Genomic DNA, 12,146 nt, shown 5'->3' with positions numbered 1-12,146 from the left:
ACATGTTCTACTGAAGACAACTAGTATTAAGCATTCAGAAAATTGGTTGACTAAATGTAGCTAGTTGCTGAATGTGGTTGCAGTCTCTGTATCTAAATTCATGCACACCGTTGACAAAACATCAACCCAAAGGAGGAAAGAAGAGCAGAACAAAGATACCAATGCACCCAGAAAATGGTAAGTTTTAAAAAAGAGCACTAAAATACTTTGCAAAACAGTCAAAGATACTATAGACTTGTGCTGCCTCTCTGCTAGTTTCTTTAGGAATACAGACGTTATTAATCATGCTCATTATACGCATGACAATCAGTGGAGCGGCCTTGCAATGGTTTTTTGATTTTGTATCTGGCAGGATGAAATTTGTACAAAGCGACTTCTTTATTTCAGTTGTCTCGAACCCTGGTGTGGTGTGTCCCTGGGATTAATTTTGTGGACAGCACAGATAACCCCATACTTCAGGGTGGTGATGGCATTAACAAGAAACCACCTAAATACTGCTTCAATGGCCATAAAATGTCAATGTCCTATTACTTCCTTAATGGTAATCATACCGGAAAAGACTCCCGCATGATGAACATAATTCAAGGTTAAGAATGTGCGCTGTCGAATATACAATGAAGATTTCATGGGGATAGAACGTAATAGACTGGAAAGGCAATGCATCTTAAAATCATCCCAAACCTTTTTGCTAAGAAATCATAAATGATTCAAGAAAAGACAAGTATGGAGTAGAATTGTCACAGTGAAATACACCATGGTTACCAATGTTGGGAAATTTGCTTAGACACTGAAAAGACATGTCTGTTTAACTAGAAAGAGACAAAATATGATATGAAAATATCTGTAAACAATAAATGACTTACTTTCAGGCAGAGCATGGATTTTCGTTCCCAGGCTTCTGAAGTATGCATGCTTCATGGCATCTTCTGCAGAAATTCTTTTCTTAGAGTCATACTATTAAATCAAAATATTTGAACTGTTATTCATATTTGGATTTTCAGAGTATATTGTCTGTGATAAATAGTTTTTTCTTAGTGCTTCAATTTTTACGCACCAGTCACACAAAAGAATGCTCACACACATTACAAAACCACACCTACAAGATTCAATGGAAAACAATGAAGCTACAAATGTAGGTTTATCTTCAATGAATTAATAAGAGGATGCAGCCACCGTCAGATGGGAATTGTTTCTGTCAGATGTTCTTTTCTTCTTCCAGATGTATAATTTCTTCAGATATGCTCATGGATCAGACTGGGACATAAAAACATTAGGTACCCAAGACTGGGTACCTGGTAGTATGACAGATAGTGGTTCCTCTTAAGGCACAGTGAGCTACTTTGTCTTTTTGTATAGTTTTTTACATTTACTTCATAGCAGAGTCTAGCAACTTCTTCAGAAATCGCCAAGAATAACTATTATTATTATTGTTGTGGAGATGACAATGAACAGCAGCTATATTATTATTAACAATATTCTTAATACTATTAACAATTTAGTGCACAAACTGGAACATTAATGATTCCCTGACCACACAAGAATAAAATAAATTGTTGTAACCAGGATCTGAAGCAGTGGCCTGAAATTTGAAACTCATTTTCTGTGGAAAGGGCCCATAGCTCCCTGGCTCCCACATTCAAACCGCAAATGCACTGACACTGTAGAAGTGTGCATCCTAAAAGGATCCTTGCAGTGAAATCAAGAAAGTCAATTAACTGATGGGCTCCTCATGGCATGACTGTATTGTGATATGAGAGGCCTGGAAAGGCACTTTCTTGGCATGTGCAGAGGATCATATAGAGTGAGGTGAAGCATTGATGACATATGCTATGTTTACTTATGATCATATGGGCATTTTTACTGCTTTCAGGACTTTCTATATTGCATTTTACAGTCCGACAGGAGCAACTGATCCTGAGGCTGTTCAGTGCTGGATAGTTAGGGATGACGGGCAACAAATTACAAATGAATAGTGGACCCTGAAAGACCTATCTATGCACCTGAGATCATTTATGGTATTAAAGACTGGCAGAATTAAATAGCTCATGCAAAAGCTGGCCTTGAGATGGAATTCTAAAAAGAATATGGTAAGATGGTGGTCTTGTCATGTTAAAGATCTGTAATGATGCTTGGGAACTGTGAAAGCTACCTGTGTGCTGAAGGAAAACAACCATATTTGCAATCCATGAGCTAAGTAAGATCACATTAGGTGTGAACAATCACCTCTTTAGTAAAGACCTGTATAACAAAATACACCCAAAATATTTGGTGATACACTAAATGGTATCATGCAATTTTAATACATTCCAATGAACGCTGCTTTTTGCCTGAAAGACCTATAACACAAGACTCCCTGCGGTTCTCTTTGTACTTGAAAAGGCTATCAGATGCTGCAGTACTGGTGGGAACTCTTGGTGTGGAAAAGACCTTGATGGTCTGTCATGTCACTTTTATGCAGGGACATCCTATTAGGGCTAGATTATACCATATTTCAGTAAAATGGATGCTACTATACACTGCACCTGGGGAAAGGGCACTTGTACTGACATAGGGCTTGATTTAGGTCTTGGCGGATGGGTTAGTCCATCACAACGGTGATGGATCCCATCACCCAAATATAAATCCCATAGGATATAATGAGATTTGTATTTCGGCAGCCGGGATATCTGTCATCATTCTGACGGAGTAACCTGTCCGCCAAATTATCTGAGTCTATAAAAATATGCAGGGTATTTTGCAATGTATTTCTTCACTCCCCCACCTTCGAATTGTATGTCCTGCCAGTGGAGCCATTTTCATATCTAGTGAGTTCTACAGAGAAACATTGGGTTATCTAGAATTGGGAGGAGATTTCAATAATACACATCTCTATCGTGGATGATGCCCTGATATTTTTGAGGACTTTGGGGTTAATATCTGGCCCATATTGGATGAGTGAAATGTCAGCAACCTACTTTCAAATTAAACAAATTTGGCCAAATCAGAAGGCTTGTCAGTCCATGACAACTGCAAAGCAAAAGCAGATTACAATACATACCTGTGTGGGAAGAGCTCTGAATGCATCTAGAGTGGTCTACGATTTTCACAATGACATGGAAAGGCAAAATCACTCTACTCTTGTCACTATTATCAGAACTATCAGATCGTTATTCCTAATGAATACAACAGCCAGATGCAGGGGTTATTTTCAGAGTACTATGGTATTAAAGAAGGAACTGCAGACGCTTGCATTGCCCTTTCTGTAATATGGATCACACCAGAGCTAAATGTGCACCAGTGCGAACCAGAAGGGCATGTCCTTATTGGTATGGGAATGTAGCCCCACGCAAAGAGTAGCCCCACGCACTTTTAAAGAAGTGGGCAAAAAGGGCTTTAGGAGGCACACTGAATGTGCCCCACAGAGAAGGGGCACCCATTGTGAGGGGGTTAGGGGATCCAAGGGACCTCCCAGCTACCCCAGCCGGCAAGTGCAGTCACTTACTGAACCTGTCTGCATGGGATCTCTGCCACACTTCGAAACAAAGGCCCTGTCGCCACCTGCAGTAAAAGGCTCACTGGCAGCTTGAACAGCTTAGCTGCCTTTCACTAATGCACTGTTCCAAGTATAGGTGCAGTTCATGCCTGCACTGAGAACAGCTCATTGCCAGTGATGTAGCACAATGTCCCATGCTTCACTGAGCGCATACACTCAAGGGTGTCCCACAGCAGAAAAGGGCCAGCACGCTGGACCTGTAATGCGCCCCACATGTTGGGTTGCTGAAGATACGGAAGGCAGGAAAAAGGGTTTAACAGTATTTTTTATTTAAAACGCAATGCATTCTCCCAGGAATAGACATGGACAAACCTGAATGACCCATAAAAATGGAATGCACAGCTACACTCTCCTGTGCCACGAGAACAACTATTATGACTGCTTAGCTGGGAGTTAACATGAGATATTATTCAGTAGCTGCATGCAGTATAATTGGTAAGGAACACATGAAATTTAGGATATACTGAAACCAAATAATGAGACACAAAGTACGGCTCACAAAGGACCTTTGCATGCTTGGATGCATATGACTCCGCTAAACAGAACAGAAGGCTTTGTCTCCAAATGGTCAGCAATACTCCCCACTTAACAGATTTATCGACGAACAAATTTTGCATTTAAATAAATGATACTGATTGGGATCTGTCACCCTCTGCTCTAACCACTGTCAATATTTGGCAATCTGGTTAAAACAGTGGTTATTGGTTATTTTTATTAGCATTGTATTCACAACAAAAACATTCCATTAACTTACTCCAGGTTCTTTCTTGTAGATTACATTAATATGAGGTAAGTGAAATCCTTAGTGTGAGTTCATGCACACAATTGGTGAGATAAATAGATAGGATAGAGCAGTGCTTAATTTGTGCTGGTGGTTTCTGGTGCTTAGCACCGGCACTTATTTATCAGGGCCGGGTCTAGAGAACTGAGTGCCAACTAACATCAACCACGACTACCCAATGTGTGTCTGTGTCACACAATAATATGTATTCACAATCGCAGTCACTCCCTCTGTCTCTGTCTCTCCGAGTGCCCGGTGAAGAGCTTAGAGCCAATAATAAATCTGTGCCCCTTCAGTCAGTGTTGCCGGTGTGTGGGCCACTGGCTGGGCTGGATTTTGTCCTGTGGGGCTGCGGCAACCGAGGCAGCGTGTGCCGTAACCTTTTTAAAACTCCATGTAGCCGGCCTGACTTAACCATCATGAGGTACACACATACAACGCACAGGCACTGGCAGTCCCATCTGACCGGCCCTATTATTTGAAGCAGCGTGTCGTGCAGTGTGTGATGTGTACAGCAGCAGGCCTCTTATAATAAAGGCAGTAACCTTAATGTGACGTGACCCAGGAAGTAACACTGCTTTTTCTTGATCGTGGTGGTGGTTGGTACTTGGTATGTTATGGTTACGTGAGTGACGACTGACTCAGAGCAATCTCGCTACCGGGTACCATGTGCAGTCCCCTGAGCCGGCAGGCTGAAAGGGCGGGAGCGGGGCCGGTTTGAAACAGGGGGCAGGCCTGGTTTTGTAAGGTCTTTCTTACCCTGTGGTGTAGCAATTCCAGATCACTGTCCTCTGAAGTCTGGGTCACTGAATCAATCTATATGGCCAAAATGAGGTTCACAGAGTGCCACTCTGTGGTGGTCGCTGATTGTCTTTTGGGCAGCAGAAGCGAGACATTTTAATTCTCAGGGACAAGGGTTTGGAGCTCCTTCCCTTTTGTACTTTTCCCACCTTAAATTTCCATGGATGACTTCCTATACTGAGCTGTCCACTTTTCCTGTCTGCTCTGTCTAGGCCAGCCTCAACCTTGTGGCAAATCCTAGCTTGCTGGACGCTGGCAGCTTAGCATCAACCAAGCCCTTCCCTGGTTTCCTGTGCACATCTTGCTGCTCTGGGCTTAGTTGTCTCGTGGCTTCAATTACGCTCCTAACTGTCCCCTTCTCAAATTGGGTTTCCTACAGAAGTTGTGACTCCTCAAAAATCTTCTTCCCATACTGCACTACCACCAAAATAAATTAAGCAAGTGAACCCTGCTCTGAACTCTACGCAGGTTTCATCAAGTCAACATAAGGTGACAGAAGCTATCAGCACACTAATTAATGACCGTCTCAGAGTGAGTTGGCCCATCGTTTCTTTCCACAGCCCTTTTTTGCTCTACCATGTGCCTTATTTTCACAAGTGTAATGTTTAAAGCGCATAGTAATTTTTAAGTTAACACACAACGCTATATACTGACATGTCGTGTCAGCAATATTTTCATTTGTCAGGGCTCTTTTCATTAAGGACATATTCATTATGGTAGGCATGGGAAGATTACGTGATTTGCCCAGATTCACAGGATGTTGGGATGCCGAGACTGATTCCCCAGCTCTGAAGTCGTCAGCTGTAGCCATTAGCCACATCCTCTCCCCACTTTTATAGTTAGTAGTTGGTTCTGTTTTAGGCAGCGCTAACAGGAGAAATGGGCAGGTGCATGCTGCCTACTGAGGAGAGCATGGAACTCATTTTTTTTTTTTTACAAATCTACCATTGGATAGAGGAGATTAGTTATTTTTATGTTGCAGGAATAGTATTTCATAGGAGGAGAGGTTGTGGTCTATGAAGTGAGGGGTGGTTCATTTGCAGACAGGCATACAACTTGGAGTGGGCTACACTCAGAGAGAGGAGGCATATGAAGGGTAATGAGAGGTTCTATCATTAGAAAGCAAGGAGTGAGAACAATCACTAGTTATGATAAAGGTCAATTTTATAGCATGGTTTAAAGAATAGAGTGGGATGAGGAGTTATGAGGTACCATGCAGTATAAGCATGTAATAATACTGATTTTCTGCCCCTCACATGCCTTATTATGCATTGCATGTTATCTAGCAGACAAAAAAATGTCAGCGTAAAATAAAACCAAAACGTGATCTTACACAAAATTTCTCCACTTCCAAAAATCATAGTCTTCCCCTTATATGCTTCCTCTGAGAAACTATAATCTAATTGAAGTGGCAAAGCAGGAAGTAAACAGTGCAAATACTTGGAATATTAAAGTATAAATCACATCTAGCTATGTAAAAGACATTTGAGTCCAAGCTCTGCTTTTAGAAGGTCATAACTGAAAAACAATGAAACATGATAAAACCAAACAAAAAAATATGTAAAAATTATTATTTTTGATAATGCTGTGTAGGGAAATATGTGAATTGACAGGTCACACAAATAGTGGTCGCAAATTGTGCAGCATCGTTGCGAAATCTGCCTGTAATTTAGCAATGCAACCTATGCACTAATAGCCATGTCACAACACCTTGATTTCCAAGGTCACAGAATGACCTGTCTATTGAGTTTTAAATGAGCCACTGCTACTTAAAAAAAATGTTTCCTATTAGGGAGCACATCATGGAGGCTGCCCAGTAGGTTGCCTCACACAATTTCCAAAGGGGTAGACGCCCGGCATGGTTAGCTTCCCCTTTGTGAATGTTATCACCTCCTTTGAGGAGTCAATAGCTTAGCAATGATTTTCGACTACAAATGCGGTCACAATCCCTTCAAACATATTATTGAAATCTGCCTCTTCCTAAGGGCGATTCAGAATCTGTTTGTAAATTCATTTTGTGATTTGGAAAGGGCCTTACAAATTGTAAAAAAAAGGTTTAGTACATTGTAAAATGTCAGTTTGTGGTCTCACACCCTGCTGTTTTGCAAATCACAGGATTTGTAACTGCAAAAACATGTCAACGCGTAGGTCCTTAGTTTTAACTTGCAGAGGTAATATGCTTTCTACTGATTTCTGGTATCAAGCTTTATTGCGGAAATCGTCATTTAATAATTATGATTCAGAATTAGAAGCAAATCATGCAAACATATTCCTTTTTGTGACCTTCAGTGACCAAATATTGGATAATGTAATATGGCAGCCATTTATACACATGGCTGTGCAGATTCCCCAGCATGACATAAATTAATACATATTAATTCATAGCAAATGATGAAAATAATTCTGAGGCTATTAAAAACATTCTGCATTACAGCCCTCTGTTTTATTTTTGGGGATTTTAAAGTCACAATGAAGAACATTTATCAGTAATAATAGGAAGTGAAGACTCACTTGAAGAAACCTAGTCAGCAATTCAATTCCTTCGGAGTCCAACCTATAAAACAAGACAAAGGATGAATATTTAGCGACAATTGAACATCATGGGTATAGAGGTGAACATTAAACATTATCGCTCTTTCTGTCTTTGCCAACACCATTAGTCTTGATCATTAGCATGTTGGATGAAATGAGGTAACATCGCCTTACTTTTCGCACAGTACCGCTTGTATAATGCCTCCCTGGGGCAATTATCAGTCTTTTAAGGTGTTGGCTATTATAATCTGATCCATATTCCTTTTAATCCAATTCCATTAGAATTGTGAATTGACATTAACAGACCTTTTTGTGTTTAGGTTTTTTCTTCATCTGTATGCTTGGGATTTGTCATCAGTTAGCACCACAGTCCTTATCTTTGACCTGTGGTAGGACGTTTTCAGTGACGACAAATTGCACCGGTTATTTGATAGTTGAATATCACCTCATTGTCACTCGTCTAGCTCACGGCACTCACCCTTGTCTTCTATGTTTCAAACTTGAGAATACACAGACGGTTGGAAAACGGTAATGTTTGTGTGTATCCGAGGTGCCATGTGAGAAAGGAGTTAGGTGTCATATGTGGTTTTGAGTGTTGCTCCCAATCGTGCATATTGAAACTATGCTTGAGCGTGTGTCTGGAGGAGTAACTTGAGAGAAGTCTTATATAGGCCTCCACATGGTCCCAATCAGTGTGCCCCAAGGCTAGTCTTTCCATAAACTATGCTGTAAGACATTGTGTTGACCAGTTCAGGTACCTACATTGGGTGTCAGCTTGTTTTCATGGACGTTTAGTCTGGGGGAGTAAGTAAAGGTAGTAAAGAACAAAGCTGGGCACACAGGCAATGTGCAGTGTCTTATGTGGGCAACAAGCAGAGTATTGAGGAAAAAGTGGACACACAAAACACTCCAGCAGGCCTGTAACCTAAGGGTGCCCTGGACCTGTGCAGCTGGTGCAGTATTGTCACACAGTTTTAGACAGGAATAGTTTAACTTGTGTCAGTAGTTTGAGAGTTTGCTGTTAATTCAAACTGTTGTGTTGTAATAGACGTTCATTCTCTGCACACTTCAGGGTGAAACGAACAGCCTGGTGTAAACGATTTACGTTCTGTACATGGTAAGACCAGGAGGATGGCCATAGTTGGTCAGTAATGTAAGGGAGGATGCTTAGGCCCAAAGACGCAGTGGCACTCGTTCAGCCATACAAGGAACGCTTTAAACATATGACAAGTGACTTGAGAACATGTTGTAGATTCAACCTATTGTGGAGTAGTGGATGCAGATGATATCTGGTGAATTTCAGCTCTGGCTGGGTACGCACGAGTCTATAGTCACAGGTACACTGAAACCTACATCAGGATCCATAGTTGATGCTATGGATGCTGAAGAAAGTAAAGGAAAATTCAGTCCCAAGAATGATATGGAGATGTAAGATAGAGAACAATGAGCGTTTAGTCGCTGGAATGTTTGCTGTGTCTGAACTTCAGTTTTTGCTTAGTTCTGGTGACGCAAGTACTGAAGCACGAGAAGAATCTATCTGCCAGATAGGCCATTGTGTTTAAACTACCCCCTTCTGTGAAAAAAAATGAGTGATCAGGTAAACAAAACCAGAGTTCTAAAGCTTTTTGGATAATCAAAATTCTGAGTACCCCCTGACTTGTGTTCCAGACACAAGCCACAAAATCAAAACACTTTATAAAAACCCATGAGCTACTGAATGCTGCCAGTTAAGAGAAACATGAAGAGACATGCCATGTCCCCACAATACCTAATACGTTGGCAGCTGTGCTGCACTGAACAGAGAAAACTGCGGGAGATGCCCAGCGCTGTGGTGTGAGTAGACAGATGAAGCATATGGGTGCCTACTTGAAGAAACACTACCGTTAGCAGGAATTGTGCACCAGGAGTTGTGAGTGATTAACCAGCTTCACCACTCTTTAGAAGAAGCATATATAGAGATAATAGGTTGGCTTGCATTTTCAGTCCCGATTAAAACACTGTTTGGTGCAGTGAAAAACAAGAAATAGATGAATGGTTTCCTTTATACAATGCAAATATGATTCGGTATACTTTAAATTTAGATTTAAAATAGTCCTTCATGCACTGAAATGCAAACAATCCAAAGGAGGAGGAATAATACACCAAAAAGCCAATAGCATGAGATGAGAGAACTGTCTGGGCAGAACCACTTGCACACTTTGTATATTTTTAAGCACTGGTAATTGTGCTGTCAAGCTAAACAGGGACACAAAGAAGCAATGGAGACGGATATAAAGCTTTGAGTAGAGGCAGCTACGGTCATTGAGTGACAACGTATGGGGAAACGATAGGCCTGCATATACAGCTTTGGCACATACTTCCTGGTGGTCATGATGGAGAACTCAGAACCCAGAAAGAAGAGTTTACGACTCAATGGGTCATCTAGACCCTGGCGGACCGTCTCTCTGCTTACCAGGTTACAGCCTCTGTTTACTGGTGGAGCACTGCCTCCCAAATGTAGAGATCCTTGCTAGGCATGCAGGGACCGCTGCCCCTTCAGAAGAGCGGATGGTGCAGCAGCTACACTGAACTCTGAGTTGGCACCATGTTTTTTGCACCTGCTTGACAAAGGTTTATGTTTTCAAGATACAAAAAGACAATATGCCTGATGCATAAGATAGTTTCTCCCAGCCAATTGGAGTCATTGTTTTGATTTCCCTGTCAAGGACTACCACTATGCCTCCAATGACGATCCCAGGAACGGAAATGTAGTGATGGGCACACTAACACAAAATGAGCGGTTAAGCCACCACTATGACCCTGTGGCAGAGGGACTGTCTGGTCAGAAGTTTCTGACAATAATTGAAAGGATTTGAGTTGTTTTTTCATTTAAGGAGACAGTGATAGAAGCAGAACAGATTTCACACTATCAACATGACATTGACAAGCACCATGACATCACGTTAAGGAGATTAAGAGTTAATGGAGTCTTGAAGCAGAGCATGCCAAAGTATGCAGAGGTGCTTCTCAGTGTGCAAACACCTATAGATGAGGTAAGTGGGTTTCTGAAACAACTCATATGCAGAGTTTTGGAAATAAGTCAAGCTTTATAGCATCTTACTTTACTCTGTTTTCAATTGTTTATTTTGCAGCATTGATTATAAAATTGTGAACTCTCCTGATGAAATACCGACAGTGGTTTGATATGCCTTGAGACTTACACTCCAACAATTCTGAATATCTAATAGTTTTTATGCAATCAACGTTCAAATAGCACAGGGGACTATTAATCTGACGGATAAACTCATACTGAACTACTGTTTTAAACAACACTGAAGTATGCAATTGAAAACAAAAAAGTACTATTATTTCTGTGAGGCGGTTTTGCAGAGAGTTTTTTTTTTCTCCAGCAATGATTAACCTGAACGGCCAGAAGGAGGAAGCCTCTCGCCTGTAACATATATTCCAAGACAAGTGCTTGGCCCTCTATGAACCTAGTGCCGAATCCCACTGATTGCCATACTTAGGGGCAGCCTGCTGACAAGAATATGTTTGCCTTTCCAGAACTGGTACACACAGAGCGACCTACTCCGGCAGCTCCTGCAATAAGAGAGTCTAGGTTCGATTTTGAAATCATTATTTCATTTTTCCTTCTGTTCCGTACGTTGTGTAACTTAACAGCCTTAAATCCCACTAAATCTTCTCTTTTATCCCTTCCTTAACTGTAAAGAACCGACATAGCGTAGAGGGCATGAGAACTATATAAAACTCTTAAATAAATTAACCGCCAGAAATCTCAACAGTGTCATCCAGAGGATGTGCAAATCTCCTTTTTCAAGCAAGATTATTGTCTGACAGATAGGGAGTTGCTACTTAGACTATACTTGGAATAAAAGTTATGTACGCATAGGATCATATATATTTACAAAGCGAGTCCAGCTTTTTTTCTGCTCAGAGATACCATGACTGACATAGGGAGGTCTGCGTCAATGTGCAAGGGGTTATTGCGTTTTGTGGAGAAGTCAAATTCCTCGAGCATGAGGACATTTGTATTTAAGTTTTATGTTAAGTAACAAATTTATATATATTGCACAAAGGTCCAATTTTCACCGGCAGGCTCCGCCGACACAGCGCACTCCCCCTTACACCCAAGAATAATGGGTCTGTCTACACAATTCACAAAAAGTGTAACAAGCATTTGCAATGCAATAGGTCTCGCATTACTGAAAGTTTGAGTTATTGGAATTGCATTATTATTTGCAACGCCAATAGCTCAAACTTACAGTAATGCGAAACCTAGTGCATTGCAAATGTTTGTTACATGTTTACCGTGAACGCAGAAGCAATAAACCGGGGACCTCTGTCTGATTTTTCACTAAGCAGAAGTTTAATTTCACGACTACACCTCACAGGGTACCCGTTGAAGCATGTCTGTGCATTCAGCCATATCCGACATCTTCCACCGCAGGTCATTAGGCGGACAGCGCTACAGAGGTTTGTTAATGTGGAACGCGGTTTTGC

The 12,146-nt window shown here is 41.2% G+C and overlaps 1 protein-coding gene across 3 annotated transcripts in view; it reads right to left on the bottom strand.

The window, feature by feature from the left end:
- Positions 1-12,146, bottom strand: part of CDK17 (cyclin dependent kinase 17) — a 497,468-nt gene that overhangs the window by 24,291 nt on the left and 461,031 nt on the right. For all 3 annotated transcript variants that reach the window (XM_085653837.1, XM_085653835.1, XM_085653836.1), the window contains 2 exons: positions 7,626-7,668; positions 864-954 (listed from right to left, as the gene is read on the bottom strand). In XM_085653837.1, coding sequence (XP_085509963.1) covers positions 864-954; positions 7,626-7,668 — 134 coding nt within the window. The remainder of the gene's footprint in view (positions 1-863; positions 955-7,625; positions 7,669-12,146) is intronic.

This window comes from Triturus cristatus, chromosome 4_1, assembly GCF_964204655.1.
Source record: "Triturus cristatus chromosome 4_1, aTriCri1.1, whole genome shotgun sequence".
Lineage (NCBI taxonomy): Eukaryota > Metazoa > Chordata > Amphibia > Caudata > Salamandridae > Triturus > Triturus cristatus.
Note: the sequence above shows the minus strand (reverse complement) of the source record. Positions and strands in the feature narration are given on the sequence as shown.